Here is a 21,834-nt window from a genome sequence, read left to right on the forward strand (position 1 = left end):
TAGTACATTATCCAAATGTAAATACCTTACTCTGGAGATGGAAACACCTAAAAAGAGTTTAAAAGTCTTAAAGAGATATTAATCAATCCCTTGTTTAGTTCAGACTAGTGAATTTCAACAATGATTATTACACCTTACTTCACGCAAATTTAAATCTTAAAAGTAACAACAAATTTGAACTGGAAAAAAAATCACTTAATGTACTGTCATTCTTTTAATGATGTTTCAGAACAAAGAAAATATCACCATTTTATGCAGTTTTTATCTGATACAGGGCACGAGAAACCAGAAGCAAATATTTCTATAGTCCCTAAATAGCTTACAAATATTTGCAAAATTCACTCTTACATGTGAATCTATAGTGCTCATGTACTTTTATACTTAAAATGACTGTGTAGAGAAAGATAGAGCTTTTTTATTAGAAAGACAATAGTACATAATTTGGCCCTTGCTAAAATTATTCAATAAGAAAATGGAGATTTTTTTATTCCCAGGTAATTGTCACATACAGTCCCTCCTTACTCTCTACCGCTTCGTTCTCTTTGTGCCATTTTAGTGTACTTATCTTCTGAGTGTTCTCTGTGCTTTTTTTCCCTTCTGTATATATCTGTGCCATGGCTTCTGGTGTCATTTCTTCTGTTCCACTCGTCACTGGAACTTCGCTGTGGTTGTTTTCTTATCTCCCTTTTCTTACAACTACCAGGGCTTCTGCTTCGGCTTCTACTCCTCTCATCCCTTTTGTGGCTTCTGCTGCTCCCCACATTTCGTTCAGACCCTCTCTTCTCTGGGCTATGATTACGGCTTCTGGATGTTTGGTCAGAATGGCTCCATTTGCTGTTCTCCCAAGAACTTTCTTGTTTTAAAAACCTAGGCTTTTCCTTGTTACTGTGACTGCTAGAAAGTTCAAGTTTTCTCTTCTTAGACTTGTCCTTCTCTTCAGAATCACTGTGATGCTCTGAACACTTGTTTTTCTTTCTTTTCTTCTTTTCTACTTTTTTTGACTTGTTGTCACTCTCACTCTCACTACTGCTTTCTGAAGTCTCAGTTGAGGAAGAGGAAGAAGAGGAAGAGGATGATGATGATTTTCTTTTATGTTTCTTGTGTTTATTTCTACTCTTCTGAAGCTTTTTCTTCTTTCTATCTTTTTTCTTTTTCTTTTTTTTCTTCTCAAGTCGATCCAATTTCCTATAATTGGGAATAAAAAATAATAACAGACTGTGTGAAAAATAGTCCTTTTGCTAACTATAAAATTATGAACAGATATTATGTTTTCTTAGAAACTACTAAAAATAGTATCTACATATGAATACATCATTTTTTTCAGGGTAACAAAGAGAGAGTTTATTTAGGAAAAACAAAGAGAAAGTTTAGAGTACTTCCAAAGAGAGTGGGAAGTGGGGTCCTCTCATGAAGGAGAAGAGAGAGAGAGACCCATATGAACACATTATTTAATTTATTAGATGACAAATCATTTTCTTTCTTTTAAATTATTCAAGGCATGTATACAATTAAGTTTAAAAATTAAACATATTAAGTCATTTAATACTCCATACTTCATTAATAATGACTATTACAAAAAAAAAAAAGATTCTTAGCCAGGTGCAATGGCTTATCACTTGAGCCCAGGAGTTCAAGTACAGTGGGGAAATGTAGCAAGACTCCATTTCTAAAATATGTAAATTATAATTTTAAAAAATTCTGAGTCATAATTTGAAATTATATAGCTCTCTAAATACATGGTCATCTTGATTTAAAGAAAACCTGTGAAAGGTGTGTAACATCAGTTGAACTTATGATAAATTCAAATGTGTAGGTATAATCAGATGAAAAATTGTTTTACATATGTACTATTTTAAAGTATAGAAACATTAATCAACATTACATTATCAAAATTCAAGAGTACAGTCCCCAGAAATTCTGAGTAAGAATACACTTTAAAATTTTGGCATTCTTCTTTGGCCTTACAAAATAATATAATCAAAATTTGCAACAATTGTTTAGTTTTATAAATAATTAGGAAAATTCCATTAAGGTATGCTAAATTTGTAAAGAGTATTTCACATTCTCAGGAGAGTAAACTGTTTCTATGATATGTTTGAGTTACTTTGAAAATAAAACTCCAGGTTCTCTCCAGCAATTCCCAAAACTACTGAAAAACCATCATGAGCTCCCTCTATTGGACTTAGCAGATATTTCTTGGATTCTTTAATCCAGAGGTAGTCTGTTTAGCAAAGTTCATGTTTACCTTAAATTTAATCATTCTTTCTGCATTCCTCAGAAAATTTTATAAAATGTTAAAAAAATACATGGCCAAAAATGTTTCCTAAGAATAAACTATGTGAAAGGACAAATCTATTATGAAAAGTAAAACCACAAACAAGTTTACAACATGTATTTCCAAAGTAAGTGTTCTGAAAAGCGCAGTAATTTTGTGGTATAATCTAAGTATACAATATCTTTTTTTTTTTTTATTGAGTCTCACTATGTCACCCTCGGTAGAGTACTGTGGTGTCACAGCTCACAGCAACCTCAAACTCTTGAGCTTAAGCGATTCTCTTGCCTCAGCCTCCCAAGTAGCTGGGACTACAAGCGCCCACCACAACGCCCGGCTATTTTTTTGTTGCAGTTGTTTAGTTGGCCCGGGCTGGGTTCAAACCTGCCACCCTCAGTGTATGTGGCTGGCACCGTAACCACTGTGTATGGGTGCCGAGTCTAAGTATACAATCTTAAATTCATTTCATATTACTGAAAAGAAATACAAAACTGTTAAGTATAGTTGAAGAATAAATCAAATATGATGTATTGTTTAAGGACTTTCATGAGTTCTTAGGATCAGAATTAAATATAATACAAAGATGAAACAAAGAAAAAATAAATCTATTAAGTATATACTTTAAAGTTACCTGAGAAGTTTCTGTTTTTGTTTGGTTGTTAGTGACTTTAAAAATTCCACTTCTGGATCTTCTTCACCTTCACTTGCAACATACTCCTGAGTCAGCAAAGACATCATTAAATTGCTAGATTTCGAGACAGGTTAGTTATCAGATATGAAAGAAACAAATAAGGTGTTTTGTATTAGGGACACACTGGAGATAAATATGATATTTTGGATTTGGAAGTGGGAAGGAATTAAAACAATTTTTCTGAGGCCAGGCACAGTGACTCATGCTTGTAATCCTAGCACTCTGGGAGGCTAGAGTGGGTGGATTGCTTGAGCTTAGGAGTTCGAGACCAGTCTGAGCATGAGTAAGACCCTATCTCTAAAAACAACTGGGAGTTATGGCAGGCGCCTATAGTCCCAGCTACTCAGGAGGCTGAGGTAAGAGGATCACTTCAGCCCAAGAGTCTGAGGTTGCTGTGAGCTATGATCCCGCACCACTCTACCCAGGGAGACAGAGTCAGACTCTGTTTCAAAACAAAAAACAAAACACAACAACTCCTTTGCCAGCATTAGGAAACTTTATCAGGAAATGGACAATAGAAAAACATAGATAAACATTTATGTAGATAAACCATAGATAAACCATTTACACCATGGTTTCCACTATCTCTGGAACGTGAACACTTGCCAGTTTAAATATTTTATTCTTTTTTTTTTTTTGAGACAGAGCCTCAAGCTGTCGCCCTGGGTAGAGTGCCATAGCATCACAGCTCACAGCAACCTCCAAGGGCTCAAGTGAGTCTCCTGTTTCCGCCTCCCAAGTAGCTGGGACCACAGGCGTCCGCCACAACGCCTGGTTATTTTCTGGTTTAATTTAATAAAATATAAAAAAAGATCATGAACCTTAGAGGAAGATCGAAATATCCACAATTTTAGCCTTTATTACTTCAATAGCACATTATCAAACTTATGCCTTTCAAATTCATTTTCTAGATTTATGTATAGTTTCATAAGTTAAAGTTTAAAATATTTTCTACAATTTTTAAAGGTTTATTTTTAAATACTCCTTCCCATTGGATGTATTAATGTCACCTCAGGAGTAGTTATAGGAAGGAGAAAACAACAAATGTATCAGTTGTTCAGTTGTGTATTTTATCCACATAAACCCAGAGGAGCCGTTTCATTTATTAAAATATAGGTTTACAAACAATTTCTCATTTAGGTTAAAATAATAAAGAAGCAAAATCAAAATACATTTTGGGCATTTTCTTTGCTCTATCTTACTTTCCTATGGATATATGCATATTGGAAAACATTAAGTAGCAATTCACAAGCAATCACATTTAGATTTATAGACATTTTCAGCTTACTGATAAAAAGATCATTACCTGTGATGGATCATTTGCGGTCAAGTTTCTCCCCAGTACATTTCGTTTCAGTGCAAACCCACTGTTTCTCATCTCCGCTATTAGCTCCGAGGGGTGCATTGATGGACCTGTTCAAAAAAAATCAGTTTGAATGTATCATTTATATGTCTCTACCTTTTTCGGACTCCACAGCAGGAATGCAGTTGAAGCTTTGTTAAGTAAAATCACAGTTAAATCAACTCAATAATCTTCTGCTGAGCAAATAATCAGATATGATTTTCTAAAACAGCAGTCTGGAGATTCAGAATAGAAAATAATTGCATTTTTCTTTATGTGCAAAGGGAGGCTCTTCTTATATAACTTTGTCATATTGAAAAAGATACATTTCTATCTTGTCTGGTTGGCAGATTTTTAGTATAAAATCAAAGCAAAATGATAAAAAACTACATTTTTAATAGTTATTCTCTCAGTAAGTTTAATTTTATTAAAAGAAATCCTTTGAAGTACATGAGCAATTTATTATTCTAGTGTCTAATTCAAAATCCATCACACTTATTTATCAAATACCAATACTGAATACATTGCCATGTATTCCGTAATCAGCACGCACGCGCATGCGTGCACACACACGTGCACGTGCATTCACCCTCCCTCCCTAGGCATAACCATAAAATAGTTAATCTTGCTTATATATACACCCCAATTTTAAAAATGTAGAGTTAGTTTGAGGTTGGTGACAAGCAATTTTGGGCTAGCTACAGGTGTGCATGTTTTATATTTCTCACAAACTGGTAATTCCACTTTTGCAAAACCCCAAACTGAAAAGTAAGCTTCTTTTTGGTCTCCAAACATGAAACAATAATAGATTAAAAAAAAAAAGTTTTTTAAGGTCTGTCCCCTTCCCTCAAATATAAGGTTTATGGAAGGTAGAACATTCTTCCTTTTATTTGTTTTCATTTTGTTTTCTCTGTGGGTAGCAAACTCATAACAGCATTTTCATGGCAGGTATGTAGTTTGTGGCCTGAATTGTCTACATCGGCTTAGGTAAACTATCCTAGGTGATGTTATCCGTAATATAACAAGAATGAGATAGTTATTGCTGACAAGGAATTTGTAAGGGAGGGTGGGGGATGGAAAATGTTTAAAAATGGATTTTTTAGTTTGCTAATTTGTCTATTCCCCCCCTTTTTTTTACTGTTTTATTGGGTTTTTAACCCTTAATTTGCACATTCACTTACACGTTACCATGGAAACCAAGATATTCAAACCTGTTTATTTGTCAATGCCTGGCTTTTTTTTTTTTTTTTGTAGTTTTCTTGTTTAGCAGGTCCAGGCCAGGTTTGAACGCACCTGCCTCCCTGTATGTGGCCAGTGCCCTAACTACTGAGTTATGGGAACTGAACCTAATTTGCCTTTTTTTAGTAAAGATGAGGTCTTGCCCTTTTAGGCTGGTATAGAACTCCTGGCCTCAAGTGATTCTACCGAAGGTGAGTAGTTTTAATAAACTGTTTTAGAAAACATGCCTTCTGTTTTTTTTTTTTTGTGTGTGTGTGTGTGTGTGTGTGTGACAGATTCTCACTTTGTTGTCCTGGGCAGAGCCCTAGTATCATAGCTCACAGCAAACTCAAACTCTTGGGCTTGAGCAATCTTCTTGCCTCAGCCTCCCAAGCAGCAGGGACTTTTGGCGCTCACCACACACCTGGCTAGTTTTTTTTTTTCTATGTTTAGCAGTGACGGGCTCTTGCTCTTGCTCAGGCTGGTCTTGAACGTCTGAGCTCAAGGGATCCTCCTGCCTTGACCTTCCAGAATGCTGGGATTACCGGCGTGAGCTACCTCACCCAGACTAAAACATGCCTTCTTTACAGAATTTCCACCTACCTCTAGATAAGATGATCTCTTTCCTCAGTGTTATGAAGATTACGCAAATTGTAAAACAAACATTACTCTTCTAAGGGCGTTTGTGTAGTATATAAACTTATCATATCTCACATTGTAAGGTTCATATACTCATCAAGTAGCTGGCAAGCCGTACTCAATAAATAATAACTATTATTTTTATCAGCAGATATATACAACTTTCCTGACTATTTTGTGATAGTCTTTATAATTTAAATGCTTTTATAATAGCAGTAGTATCTTTCAAAATCTAGTCTTTTTCACATATTGTACTTACGCTTTCTCTTATCATCAAGAGTTCTGGGTTTAGGAACTGGACAAGTCAGGTTGAATGAAGTTAAATTTAGTAAATATCTTCATACTTTCTTATCACCATAAGAGTGTTTATGTAGAGTTAAATTGATAGAACTGATCCCAGGTCTCTGAGAACTCAAAATGTTGATATGTTCAAATGCAAAATAATTATTTTTATGTATGGTGCCTTAAAATTTTAAATTACACCTGGAATTGGGTCTCTGGAATGTTTGGCTTACTCTTTTTGTTGTTGTTGTTGAGATACATAGTTATCACACTGCTGCCCTGGGTAAAATGCCACTGCAACCTCAAACTCATGCTTAAGCAATCCTCCGGCCTCAGCCTCCTGAGTAGCTGGGACTACAGGTACATGCCATAATGCTTAGCTAATTTTTCTATTTTTAGTAGAGATGGAGTCTCATTCTTGCTCAGGCTGGTTTTGAACTTCTATGCTCAAAAGACCTTCCTGCCTCAGCCTCCCAGAGTGCTAGAGAACAGGCAGGAGCCACCAGGCCTGGTCAGGCTTACTCTTAAATTTACTATTGCAGAATCATTCTAGAGAATTAAGAAAAGGGGCATTTGTTCTAAAATGCAGATTTGTGAGGGCTCCTTTCTAGATTATCTCACCTAAGCTGGGCTCAGCCTCCAAACAAGAAAACCAATGTTCTACCTTAGAAAAGCCATTGAAAAAAATTGCTATCAACATTAATTTTGTACACTTTCTTTGCTGTGATATGTTAAAGTATTGGTATTTTATATAACATATGTTGGAGAAATATACAGAAAGTATTCTAAAGTTTAGATTCAGTAAAATAACAGCTGAAAACAAATTTCTGGCTTACAGTTCTAGCAAAAGAAAAAGGTTGATACTTCTACCAGATATGTTCTTGAAACCACTTTCATCATGTATTTATTGCATTGCAACAACAGTATAATCTTAAAATGTTTTAAAATAAACCTCAGACATTATCACAAATAAAATCGATTTTTCCATTTAAGTACAAACTGTCCTTTTTTCTTTACTACAGGTAAATTGACTGTATCTAGTGAATAAGGCAGTCCCTGTCACTAAATGTAAAAAGGACATACTTGGAGACTCTAGTGATAGCATGTGATCAAGAGGGAGATCTGTGTCTACTGGGAATTATCAAGAATTATCTTATATTTTATTCCTAATATCATAACCTTTCTGCTTTTAAAAAAGCTTACAGAAAGTTATCTTTAAAAAAGACTAAAAAGGGGTGCACGGTAGGAACATGCAGCTTAAGACCCAGGAAAAAAAGTGAATAAAGCTATTAATAAAGTGTGTGGGTGATTTTTATTTATATAGACGAGAATGTTTTATGTATGATTTTCTAAAGGTTATGCAAGGACTATTTGTACTAAATTGTAATGAAACTGTTTCATACTGGGAATTTTCCTGACACACTGCCAGTTCATCTTAGTGGAGGTTGGAAACAATAGGGTTTCTAATTTCTTTATCCCAAGTTCATATTGAAGACAGCTAGTTGATCTCTATTAAAACACACAACATAAAAAATTGAACATTTCATTTTAGTCTATGTGTCTGGAAAACACATAAAGGCAAAGGAATGTGAGACTGTCCTTATTGTATCCTAATAAAAATCAATTTACTAAAATATCTTGCCTTCCAGAATATATAGACATATTGACTTATCTTTGATTACATTTTTATTACTGTAATACTTACTTTTCAACTTACTTACATATAAATATTTTAGAGATGATAGCCCAGTAATAATAAAGTTAATTTACAGTCCTAGAGGAGTAAAAAAGGTGATTTGTGTTGTCATGAACATTAAATATTAGAAGTTAGCACCATGTTTTCAATAAATATTGACTCTTGCAGTTTTTTTTTTTTTTTTTTGGCCGGGGCTGGGCTTGAACCCACCACCTCCGACATATGGGGTCAGTGCCCTACTCCTTTGAGCCACAGGTGCTGCCAAATATTGACTCTTAATTATGCTTCCATGAACCTCAAAAACATGCTGAATCAGTGAAGTCAGGCCTGGTGTAGTGGCACATGCTATAATCCTAGCACTTCAGGAGGCTGATGTAAGAGCAGCCTGGGAAATACAGCAAGAGCCACCTCTAAAAAAATTGGCTAGGAGTGATGGCACGTGCGGTAGTCCCAAACTACTCTGGAGGCTAAGGTGGGAGGATCACTTGAGCCCAGCTAGGAGTTGGAGGCTGCTGTAAGCTATGATTATGCCACTGCACTCCAGTGAGACCCCATCTCTGGGGGAAAAAAAGTCAGACACAAAAGAGTACATACTGTGTGATTTCATTTATATGAAGTTCAACAACAGGTAAAATTAATATGGGATTAGAAAATAGAAAAGTGGTTGTGGGAGGAAGAAGCAGACTGGAAAGGGCATTTTCTAGGTTGAAGGTAATGCTCTGTATCTTGTCAAGGACACTGGTTATCTGGGTGCATGCATTTGTCAAACTCCATACTGTACAAAGACCACTGCGTTTTACTTGATATTTTAAATCGGTCTACGATAATTAGTGAGTGACTAAGGTACTATAGATTCTCATTATATTTATATACCACACATCTCTCTAACTATGAGGAAAGCTCTGCATAGGGAATATGAACTTAAACAACCCTGGTATATAAAATAGAAAATGATTAAAAAAAATTACTGGGTGGGCGGGTACCGGTTGCTCAGTGGGTAGAGCGCCAGCCACATACACCTAGGCTGGCAGGTTTGAACCTGGCCTGGGCCACCTAAACAACAATGACGACGACAACAAAAAAACCCAGCTGGGTGCTGTGGCAGGTGCCTGTAGTCCCAGCTACTTGGGAGGCTGAGGCAAGAGAATTGCTTAAGCCCATGAGTTTGAGGTTGCTGTGAGCTGTGACACACACAGCACTCTACTGAGGGCAACATGGTGAGACTGTCTCAAAAAAAAAAAAAAATTACTAGGTATTATTGAGAGAACTTGGTTTTTGCCTTTAGGTTCATAAAATTTTTGAGAAAATTTCAGAGGAAAAACAAATTATGCATTTATATTATATATTCAGAGGAGATATTAAATAATAATGTTTAGTATAGTTAGTAAAGCCTTTCCTTTCATTTACTCAACTAGTGAGTAGAACATGAAGGTTCATGTTAAGTTAATTAAATATGATTTGGGTAGAAGAATTAATATTTACTAGGTGGACTACATTTTATTCATTCTCAGATAATCATAAGCTAATTTCCTTTACTTGAAGCTGACAGACCTTGAGGAGATGAAAGGATGGTATCAGGAATCATATAAAAGAGAGTTATGACCGTGATGGGAGAATCCTAATATCCTTTGAAATTATGGGAAGTGTAGCCTCCACTAATTCCACACTAGCTTTTAACACAGAACGTTTATTGATGGGACAGGATTGAAATTAATTAGTTCAAATCAATGGAATTCCAAGGAACAGACATTAACAACAAATTGAATCACTGAATTATAATAATGCATATGGTTTAATCACTTAAAATAGCCCATAACCCACATTTAAAAGTAGAAATAAAGAGCAGCATTTTGACTTTTGAAGCACTGTGATGGACAAGTTTTACTGAAAAATTTCTTTAATAGGTCGATATTTCTTTTCAGTTAAACTAGCTTCCTTTTGCATACAAATTTTTAAGAACATAAAAATCAAAAACGTATTATAAATGAGAGAAATATAATCAACTACAACAGAGTACAATCAACTATGATCAACTACAAATTACATATTAGAGAAATGCTGCCTATCTTCACCTCTTTATTTTGAGGTCAATCCTTTTTTTTTTTTTTTTTTTTTGTAGAGACAGAGTCTCACTTTACTGCCCTCGGTAGAGTACCGTGGTGTCACACGGCTCACAGCAACCTCCAGCTCTTGGGCTTATGTGATTCTCTTGCCTCAGCCTCCCGAGCAGCTCGGACTACAGGCGCCCGCCACAACGCCCAGCTATTTTTTTTTGTTGTTGCAGTTCGGCCGGGGCTGGGTTTGAACCCACCACCCTCAGTATATGCCCTACTCACTGAGCCACAGGCGCCGCCTGAGGTCAATCCTCTTTTTATTAGTTTCAACATACGCCTACTGCAGGAGTTTAGCTTTAATGAGATTCTGGTAATATAAATGTTTCTTCTGCAATAGAATTATGTTGGAGGATTTTTTAAAAGTCTGACATCAGGAGGGATGTGGTGGCTCACACCTGTAATCCTAGCACTCTGGGAGGCCAAGGCGGGTGGATTGCTTAAGCTCATGAGTTTGAGACCAGCCTGAGCAAAAGAGAGACCCTGTCTCTACTAAAAACAGAAACACTGAGGCAAGAGAATTGCTTCAGCCTCAGTTGGAGGTTGCTGTGAGCTATGATGGCACTGCACTCAACCCAGGGCAACAGCTTGAGACTCTGTCTCAAAACAACAACAACAAAAAAGTCTGACATCAGCTTTAGGGCTATCTTAATGGCTATGCTGGTAGGATTCAACTTCCTCAAGGAGTTGTATGAGGAAATTCCACAACAGATTCAGGAATGTATATAGTATCTTCTCTCTTTTTTCTACAGAAAGTTCCTCCAGTATGTACTTAAGTGTCTTTCTAGCTTATGATCAAGTAATTATTTTGGGTAAAATTTTCAAGCAACAAAAATGCCTTTAATATGAAAAGGTTGATGAAAAAACACAGGAACAGCATGTGGGAGCTCCTGCCCTAGAAAACTTCTCTCAGTACCACAGCTTAGTGTGGCATTCTTTAAAAAAAAAAAAAAAAATGAAACCAAGAGTTAGGGAAAATTAGGCAAGGAAAAGAGCACCAATATAAAAATAAATCTTTGCAAAAAGTGTAATGAAAGACTTTAAACTATTCATTTTCATACTGTTTAAACACATGGAAAGGTACAGTGTAAACGAGATTGGATTGGACAGTGGCACTTGAAAATTTAATTACCTATCATTTTAGCCATTTTGATGGGTCTGGAACTCAGGCAACATTTTTAAAAAAGAAATTCTGTATATGTCTAGTATATCCAATGACACTATTTAGAATTTTTTTTTTTTTTTGAGACAGAGCCTGAAGCTGTTCCCCTGGGTAGAGTGCCATAACATCACAGCTCACAGCAACCTCCAACTCAACTCCTGGGCTCAAGTGATTTTCTTGTCTCCGCCTCCCAAGTAGCTGAGATTACAGGCGCCTGCCACAACACCCGGCTATTTTTTTGGTTGCAGCTGGCATTGTTGTTTGGCGCACCTGGGCTGGAATCCAACGCACCAGCTCAGGTGTATGTGGCTGGCACCTTAGCCGCCTGAGCCATAGGCACCGGGCCTCTCTCTCTTTTTTTTTTTTTTTAAAGAGACAAAATCTCACTTTGTCATCCTTGGTAGAGTGCCATGGCATCATAGCTCACAGCAACCTCAAACTCTTGGGCTCAAGTCATTCTCTTGCCTTAGCCTCCCAAATAGCTGGGACTTCAGGTGCCTAACACAACGTTCGTCTCTATTTTTAGAGCCATGGTCTTTCTCTAGCTCAGGCTGGTCTTGAACCTGTGAACTCAGGCAATATACCCGCCTCGGCCTCCCACAGTGCTATGATTACAGGCGTGAGCCACGGTGCTGCACCCTTAGAATTCTTTATTTTTATTCAAATCATGAAATTTGTCATATTATCATGTCTAGTCAGTTCCAAATATTTAAAAGGTTATAGCTAAGTAAAAAAATTATGGCAAACTATATATATACACTAACTTAAATTTAAAAATCCAAAACTCAAATAGTGAATTAATTATCATATTAAAATAATGAAGCAAATGTTAACAAATTTGGAGTCAATATTTATTTATTTTGTTGCTTTCACTACGTATAACTTCTGGCTTTCAGAGTACAATATATAAAGAACTTGAAAGTTTCCCCTATTGTCATAATAAGAAAAAAAGCTGAAAAAACTGAAAATCAAGTCTTTTAGGCCTCTTAGAGAACTGAGATCACAGGGCAAACCACTGCCCTGAACACTGGCAAGACAAACAGATACAAAGAATCACAGCTTACCAGAATAAGAAACCACTGCTGGAAACCAGCAACCAGTAGGAATTCTTAAAAAGGAACTAATTGTTGGAACCTGAGCATGGACTATCTTGAGAGAGGAAAAATTCCTGGCGCCCAACCATAGTGAGACCCCACACTTCTGTGAGCTTTACTCCCAGGAGCCTTACCAGGTCCTCAGTGTACAGACCAAAGAACAATATCCTGGACTTCCCTTCCATCAATGGGAAGGGGAAGTAACCATTGTGAAATATGCCTAGAGCATTTTATCGTCCATCATAAATGCGTATTCTCAAGAGTGACTATTTTATCAGAGCCTAACCTACAGGGAAAAACAAAGCTGAGAAGTGTGGGGGAAAAAAGCTGAGAAACACTTTAGTGAGCACGAGCTCACTAAAAGACTGGGAGCTAATCACAGGATTACAGAATGCTCCCCTACCTTCTACATGTTACCACCACATCAAGAGGGCTCCTGTCTAATACTAGGGGATTACCAATGAAAGAACTACAAGACCTTTCCTACACATATTAAAGGAGGAGTCTCTTGGGAAACCCAAACATAACAAGAGGAAACAAAAGTAAGGATACTCGAGGAAATTCTAGCCTCTGATATCTACAGTTATAGCAAACACGGCCTGACTCCCAGCCAAATTAAACATAAAACTTCACACTGAGGCCTATTTCCCTCAGTTCCTGTTACTCCCATATACCATGTCTGGCTTTCATCCAAGAATTATAAGGCATGCTAAAAAAAAAAAAAAAAAAAAAAAACAACTAACCTAAAGGGAAAACTAGACCCAAATATGGCAGAACTAGACCCAAATATGGCAGAAATTCTGGAATTATCAGACTGGGAATTTAAAATAACTAAAATTAATCTGCTAAAGGTTCTAATGGAAAAGAGGACAGCATGCAAGAACAGATGGGCAATGTGAGCACGGAAATGGAAACAGTAAGTCAAAGATGAAAGGCTGGGCATGGTGGCTTATGCTTGTGATGCTAGTACTTTAAGAGGCAGTGGTGGGAGGAGTACTTGAAGCCAGGAGCTTGAGATCAGCATGAGCAAGAGCAAGACTCCATTTCTACAAAAGAAAAGAAAAATCAGCTGGTGGTATATGCCTATAGCTCCAGCTCCTTAGGAGGCTGAGGCAGGAGGATTGTTTTGAGACCAGTAAGTTGCAGTGAGCTATGATGATGACATGCACTCCAGGCCAGGAGATAGAGACCCTGTCCTCCCCAAAGAAAAAACGAACAAACAAAAAGATGAAGAGATATGGTATCTAGTGAAATCATCCTTCAAAAGTGAAGGTGAATACCACAGAATATTATTCAACCATAAAAAAAGATAGAGATTTTACATCTTTCATATTAACCTGAATGGAGCTGGAGAACATTCTCCTTAGTAAAGTATCACAAGAATGGAAAAGCAATCAAATATCTCACGTATTCAATACTCATATGAAACCAGTAGATGAATAAATACATGCCCACATGAGAGAAAAACACAATTAAACTTAAATGGGGGTGAGAGCAGAAAGAGAGAAGGGAGGTGGGAGGGGAATTGTCTACCCTTACTTAACCGGCACCATGTAAAGTATATATTGCGCACCTTCTCGGGGAGGGGCACGACTACCACCTGGACTTTGCCTAGCAGATTCAGTGTAACCTAATCATCTGTACCCTCATATTAATCTGAAATGTTTTTTAAAGTGAAAGTGAAATAAAGACCTTTTTAGACAAAATAAAATTGAGGAATTTTTTGTCAGTAGATTTGCCTTGCAGGAAATATTAAAAATTTTAAAAAGTTCTTTAGAGAGATAGAATATAACATATGCCAGAAACTCAGATCTATATAAACAGTATCTGAGAAATAAATGGAGACAAAATAAAACCTGCTATTTTTCATATTCTTAAGTGATCTAAAAGATAACACTTTATTTAAAATAATAATGACAACAACATTGAATGATTATAGCTTATGGATAAATGAAATGTATGACAGCTATATTATAAAGGAGGGGAAGGACAAATTCAGTTATATAACAGGAACTGAGTTACCTTGTTAGGCATATAGGTACAAGCACTAACGAAATTGAAAGTGGACTTAGATTACTTGTAAATGTGTAATGCAAATTCTAGGGCAACCACTAACAAAATTTTAAAAAGTATAACTGACATGCTAAGAGGAGAGAAACAGAATCAATTAACTACCAATTAAAACTAAGAAAACAGAAACAGAGCAACAAAAAGTGAAACAAAACCAACGGCAATGAAAACAATTACAAGTATGGTAGAAATTAATCTGACTATATCAATCAACACTTTTACTATTATTATTATTATTTTTGAAGACAGAGTATCACTTCGTTGCTCTCTGGCAGACTGCCGTGGCGTCACAACTCACAGCAACCTCAAACTCCTGGACTCAAGTGATCCTCTTGCCTTAGTCTCCCATGTAGCTGGGACTATAGATGCTCACCACAATGCCTGGCTATTTTTAGAGATAGGGTCTCTAACTCTTGCTTAGGCTGTTCTCCAACTCCTGAGTTTAGGCAATCCACATGTCTCGGTCTCCCAGAGTGCTAAGGTTATGAGCCGTGAACCACTGTACCTGGCCTAATCAACACTTTTTTTTTTTTTTTTGTAGAGACAGAGTCTCACTTTACTGCCTTCAGTAGAGTGCCATGATGTCACAGGACTCACAGCAACCTCTAGCTCTTGGGCTTCAGCGATTCTCCCGCCTCAGCCTCCCGAGCAGCTGGGACTACAGGCGCCCGCCACAACGCCTGGCTATTTTTTGGTTGCAGTTCAGCCGGGGCTAGGGTTTGAACCCGCCACCCTCGGTATATGGGGCCGGCGCCCTACTCACTGAGCCACAGGTGCCACCCAACACTTTTAATAAGAATGTTCTTAAGACAGGAATTAAAAGACAGATTATTGGATTATATACATAAAGAACAAGACCCTAAATACATGTTGTCCATAAGAATCCTACCTTAAATATAAAGATACAGATAGATTAAAAGCAAAAGAACAGAGAAAGATATATCATACTAACACTAATCAAATAAAGCTGGAGTGTCTATATTAACTTCAGACAAGCAGATTTCAGAGCAAGGAAAATTATCAGGGATAAACACGCAGGGGTCAGTGCCCATAGCTCACTGGTTAGGGTTCCGGCCACATACACCAGACTGGCGGGTTGGAACCCAGCCTGGGCCTGCTAAACACAATGACAACTATAACAAAAATAGCTGGGCGTTGAAGTGGGTGCCTGTGGTCTCAGCTGCTGGGGAGGCTGAGACAAGAGAATCATTTAAGCCCAAGAGTTTGAGGTTGCTGTGAGCTGTGATGCCACAGCACTCTACTGAGGGCAACACAGTGAGACTCTGTCTCAAAAAAAAGGCTAAACAAGCTTTACATAAATGATAAAGGGGTCAATTCTCCAGAAAGACATAACAATCCCAAATGTGCATGCATTTAACAACAGAACATCAAAATATGTGAGGCAAAAACTGATAGAAAATCTTTTTAGAAATAGATAACCCCACTATTAACAGTTGGAGACTTCAACATCTCCCTATTAGTAACTGATAGATATAGCAAGCAAAAAATCAGCAAGATATAGTTGAAATGAATAGCACATCCATCAATTGGGTCTAGTTGACATTACGGAATATTTACTTCAACCAGAATATATATTCTGCCCATGGTCAAATAGAATATTCACTTAATAGAACACATTCTGGGCCCTATACCACACCTTAACAAATGAAAAAGGACAGAAATCATAAAAAGTATGCTCTCTGTACACAATGGAATTAAACTAGAAATCAGTTACTCGGGAGGCTGAGGCAAGAGAATCGCTTAAGCCCAGGAGTTGGAGGTTGCTGTGAGCTGTGTGAGGCCACGGCACTCTACTGAGGGCAAAGTGAGACTCTGTCTCTACAAAAAAAAAAAAAAAAATAGCTAGAAAATCCCCAAATAATTGGAGATTAAACAATACGCTTCTAAACAATACATCAGCCAAGAAGTCTTGAGATGGGGTTAAAAAATATTTTGAACAAAATAAAGTGGAAATATAACTGCTGTATAAAAAGGATTTGGCTGGCCTTAGTCCCTAGAACTCTTGGGTTATGAAGTGCGTTGTAAGTGAGCAGTAATATATATATATATATATATATATATGTATATATTTAGCAGTAATATTTTGAAAAGAATTTTTCCTGTCAACAGTGGACTTAAAATATTCAGTAAACCACACTGTCAACAGATGTGCTATCATCCAGTGTCTGCCCATGACCTTAGCTAGATTTTCTAGATAACTTGCTGTGGCTTCTACATCAACCCTTGCTGCTTCACTTTGTGCTTTTATGTTATGGAGACAGCTTCCTTCCTTAAATCGCATGAGCCAGTATCTGCTGGATTCCAACTTTTTTTTCTGCAGCTCTTCGCCTCTCTCTGCCTTCACTGTATTGAAGAGCATTAGGGCCTTGCTCTGGATTAGGCTATGGCTGAAGGGAATGTTGTGTTCTGTCCAAACAACTAAAACTTTCTCCATATCAGCAATAAGGATGTTTCATGTGTTTAGTGGGGCAGCACTTTTTATTTTCTTCAAGAAATTTTCCTTTGTATTCACAACTTGGTTAACTATTTGGTACAAGAGACCTAGCTTTTAGCTTGTCTCAGCTTGTGACATGCCTTCCCCACAAAACTTATAGTTTCTAGCTTTTAATTAAAATGAAAGGCATACAACTCTTCTGTTCACTTGAACACTTAGCGGCCATTGTAGGACTACTATTTGGCCTCATTTCAATATTGTTGGATCTCAGGAAACAGGGAGGACTGAGAAAAAGGAAAGGGAGGCTGAGGCAAGAGAACCACTTAAGCCCAAAAGTTGGAGGTTGCTGTGAGCTGTGACACTACAGCACTCTACAGAGGGCAACAAAGTGAGACTCTGTCTCAAAAAAGAAAAAGAAAAGAAAAATTATAAGAATTACCATAAATGTGACTAAGAGACACAAAGTGAACAAATGATGTTAGAAAACCGGTACCACAAGACTTGGTCTACCCAGAGTTTCCCAAACCTTCAGCTCATAAACAATGTAGTATCTGCAAAGTGCATAAAATATGACCATCTGAGGGTTTCAGGGGTGGTTCAGCCACCTCCATTGCTGACACAGAGCTGAGTTCAGTGGGGACTGTATTCCATGGGGATACAATGGGTGGGAGAAGCAGGCTGAAGGCAGGCTGGCACTGTCACGGAAGCATGTCAGCCACTGCACATCCAGCTCTCCTTGGTGACTCTGTAGTGTTACCTCCTTGTTTCTTCTGTTTTTTTTTCCTTTTTTTTTGAGACAGAGTCTCACTATGTCACCTCAGTAGAGTGCTGTGATGCCACTCGCAGCAACCTCAAACTCTTGGGCTTAAGTGATTTTCTTGCCTCAGTCTCCCAAGTAGCTGGGACTACAGGCACCTGTCACAACACCTGGGTATTTTTTGGTTGTAGCTGTCATCATTGTTATTTAGCAGGCCTAAGTTGGGTTTGAAACTGCCAGCCCCAGTGTATGTGGCTGGTGCCCTAACCACTGAGCTACGGGCGCTGAACCACCTGCTTGCCTCTTGGAGAAATCTGAAATTCAAATAAGGAAAGATGTGCAAAATATGTTTACCCAGGGCAGTGGTTCTCAACCTTCCTAAGGCCATGACCCTTTAATACAGTTCTTCATGTTGTGCTGACCCCCAACCATAAAAATATTTTCGAAAATAATTTTATGGTTGGGGGTCACCACAACATGAGGAACTGTATTACAGGGTTGCAGCCTTAGGAAGGTTGAGAACCACTGATCTAGGGGAAAGAAGAGTTTAACAGAAGTTTGTTTTATACTTTTTACAGTCAAGCTGATTAATATTAATCTTTTATAGGTACCTATGCATGAAATCTTATCCCTGTGTGGGCAAGAACTTTTAATTATGAGACTACTCATTCTGCTGTGTGTGTGTGTGTTTAAGCAACATAGGAAAATACATTTCATGGAAGTGAGGGGGTAGAAAAATGATGGTATTAACTGTGTTAAAGTGTAAAATTTAAAGACAAAGAAAATGATATTATATTAAAACCTTTCTTTACTACATACTATGTGATTCCATTTCTATGAAATATCCAGAATAGGCAAATTCTAGGGCTGGGGAGGATAAGGTTTAAGGGGTATGGGGCTTCTTTTGAGGGTAATGAAAATGTTCTAAAATTGACTATAGTGATGGATGTCTAACTCTGTGAATATATTAAAAGCCACTGAATTGTACATTTTACATGGGAAAATTGTATGGAATATAAATCATAGCTCAATAAACTGTTGAAAAAAAACACTTGCTCTACTGAAATGTTCCACAGCAATTTAAAGAAAGATGCTTAATTTTTATACGCCTTAAAAACACAAGTAACTGACAGATGCTAAGAGTCAATGATAAGAATAAGCCCTATAGAGTATAGATAAAAGGCAGGTGGGTTGGCCATTTAATTATATTAATATTATAGTATAAAAATATCTTATAAAAATTCAATCACCACTGAAGCTTATAAGTTTTATGTATAATTTTGATGTATCTGGAGTGGATAAAAACTATATAAACTTAAGATGATCTTATCAAAAGAAAAGAGATTCTAAACCAGCTTAGCCCAAAAAAGCATTTTGATTGCCTAATTTAACTTTGTAAAGGAGAAGTAAATCTTATAGCTGGTCTCTGTAAACCTCACAGCTGGAACATTCTAACAGCACCTTGCAGTTTCTAGTGATCAAAGTAAGTTACTTTATATATTAAACTAAGAATTTCATAATAGAAATAATGTAACACCAGGGGGTACGGTTATCATGAAATAATTACACTCCTGGGAGATTACAAGCACAAGGCTATACCCCAGGGGTGTGATTATCCCATGATAACCACATCCACTGAAATTGCCTTATTGCAAAAATAATCTCTATTCACTGGTGAGACATTATTCAATAGGTGTTTTTTTTAAATGAAAAGATTTTTTTAGCTTGAATCAGCAAGTGGATTAGGAAATTGGTCAGTTTATTTTTCATTGCATTCAAATTCAGAATACAGCATCATTATTTGCTTTCTTATTTGATAGGGTTTTGATTTTGTTTTGGGGAAATCTTTAAGAGTTTTATTAGTTTTTGTTAAGTACTACTGCTAAATTCAAGTCAAAATTTAATGGCATTAACTGAGCAATACAACTTTAATTCTTTTCTACCTATAATTTTTACTTCTTCTAAAACCATGTTAATTCAAAATTTATAAATGTAATTTACCTTCATTGATGGATCTACAGATAAGCAAAAAGATGAAACTAGAAATTTCAGGCAACCCTACCATCTAGACACAATCACTATTAATATTTTGGTCTATCTCCTTCCATCTTTTTTCCAGAAGTATCTCTCAGTGGGTCTGTATCTCTACCTAAAGATATAAAGAGAAATACACATATAACTGTTTTATAATTTTTTTTATTTGATTAAAAGTTGTAAACAACATCTACATTATTAAGAAATCTTTACATTGTCAAGATTTGGTGACTCACATGTGTGAGTCTCTGGGAGGCCAAGGCAGGTGGATCACCTGAGCTTAGGAGTTTGAGACCAGCCTGAGCAAGAGCAAGACTCCATCTCTACTAAAAAAATAGAGAAACTAGCCAGGCATTGTGGTAGGCACCTGTAGTCTTCCAGCTACTTGGGAACCTGAGGCATAAGGATCACTAGACCCTAAGAGTATGAAGTTGTGGTGAGCTATGATGACACCACAGCATTCAATCCCAGGGTGACAGAGTGAGACTGGCTAAAAAAAAAAAAAAGAAGAAATTTTCATATCATTTTACATAGTACAGTATTGCACTATAAAAATATTCTATAGGGAGGCGCCTGTGGCTCAGTGGGTAGGGCGCCGGCCCCATATACAAAGAGTGATGGGCCCCAGCCAAACCTGGCCCCGGCCAAACTGCAACAAAAAATAGCCAGGCGTTATGGTGGGCGCCTGTAGTCCCAGCTACTCAGGAGGCTGAGGCAAGAGAACAGCCTAAGCCCAGGAGTTGGAGGTTGCTGTGAGCTGTGATGCACGGCCCTCTACTGAGGGTGATAAAGTAAGACTGTCTCAAAAAAAAAAAAAAACAAAAACAACAACAAAAAAACCCTCCCAAAAACCTATAATAATTGCTTAATATCCTTTTATTACTACAGATATTTAGGTGCTTTCTTCTTATTTTTTATTATTAATTTATTTGGAGACAGAATCTCCCTCTGTCACCTGGGCTAGAGTGTCATGACCTCGGCCTAGCTCACAGAAACTTCAAATTCCAGGGCTCACGCAATTCTCTTGTCTAAAGCCTCTTGAGTAGCTGGAACTAAAGGTGCCTGCCACCATGCTTGGCTAATTTTTCTAATTTGAGTAGCAAAGGGGTCTTGCTCTTGCTCAGGCTGGTCTTAAACTCCTGACCTCAAGTGATCTACTTGCCTCATCTTTCTAGTATGCTAGGGTTACAGGCATGAGCCACCTTGCCTGGCCTCTCTCTGACCATTATACTATTACCTTTATGAGTAAATCTTTGTACATGTCCATGATTCTTTCTCTTTTTTTTTTTATTGTTGGGGAGTCATTGAGGGTACAAAGATCCAGGTTACACTAATTGCATTTGTCAGGCAAAGTCCCTCTTATAAATGTGTTCCTCCCCCAAGAGGTGTGTCCATGGTTATTTCTTTAGGGCATATTCATGACTCTGTAATAAGCAAAAGGATAAAACAAACAAATAAACTAACATAAAAGGTACTATTCTCCCAAATCTTCAATTCTTCTTATACATAGCTTAAACTGATGTTTTCTCAACCTTGATGGTGTCTCATAGATCAGAAACTTTCATCATACATGGTATCTAGATAGTGTAAGTCCTTAATTTACATTTGTCATAATTTTATCATAGAGTTCAGTGCCTTCAGATATTCACAGATAATCAGATAAATGATTTAAGAAATTAAAATATCCCATGTATTTACCAGTATTTGTTTTCAGACCCTGTCAGTTTGAAAGGAAAAACTGGACATGAAAATTTCCGTATCACCTTACTCTATAATGACTGAGCAAAGAATTAACTCAGCTAGTTATTTCTCATCAAGAATACAGTGTTTACAACATACCAGTAACTCTTTGCTTTCTTTAGCTGTTCCAATTATTCTGAAAATAAATTTAATAAGGGAGTATAAAGAAAAACATTAGCCTTCTGAAGAATATCACTGATATTCAATGTTTGAAAAGGCCAAATTTTTAAGCTTCTTTCCCAATTTTAATCACACATTTTAATATTAAAAT

General features: G+C 37.1%; 1 protein-coding gene across 1 annotated transcript in view; it reads right to left on the reverse strand.

The window, feature by feature from the left end:
• Window positions 1-401: 401 nt before the first annotated feature.
• The window catches only part of CIR1 (corepressor interacting with RBPJ, CIR1), a 42,783-nt gene continuing 21,350 nt past the window's right edge, over window positions 402-21,834 (reverse strand). Inside the window, exons 8-10 of the mRNA XM_053597670.1 lie at window positions 4,270-4,376; window positions 2,904-2,989; window positions 402-1,185 (exon numbers count right to left, since the gene is read on the reverse strand). Coding sequence (XP_053453645.1) covers window positions 519-1,185; window positions 2,904-2,989; window positions 4,270-4,376 — 860 coding nt within the window. The 3' untranslated portion in view covers window positions 402-518. The remainder of the gene's footprint in view (window positions 1,186-2,903; window positions 2,990-4,269; window positions 4,377-21,834) is intronic.

The sequence above is a fragment of the Nycticebus coucang genome, chromosome 7, assembly GCF_027406575.1.
Source record: "Nycticebus coucang isolate mNycCou1 chromosome 7, mNycCou1.pri, whole genome shotgun sequence".
Classification (NCBI taxonomy): domain Eukaryota; kingdom Metazoa; phylum Chordata; class Mammalia; order Primates; family Lorisidae; genus Nycticebus; species Nycticebus coucang.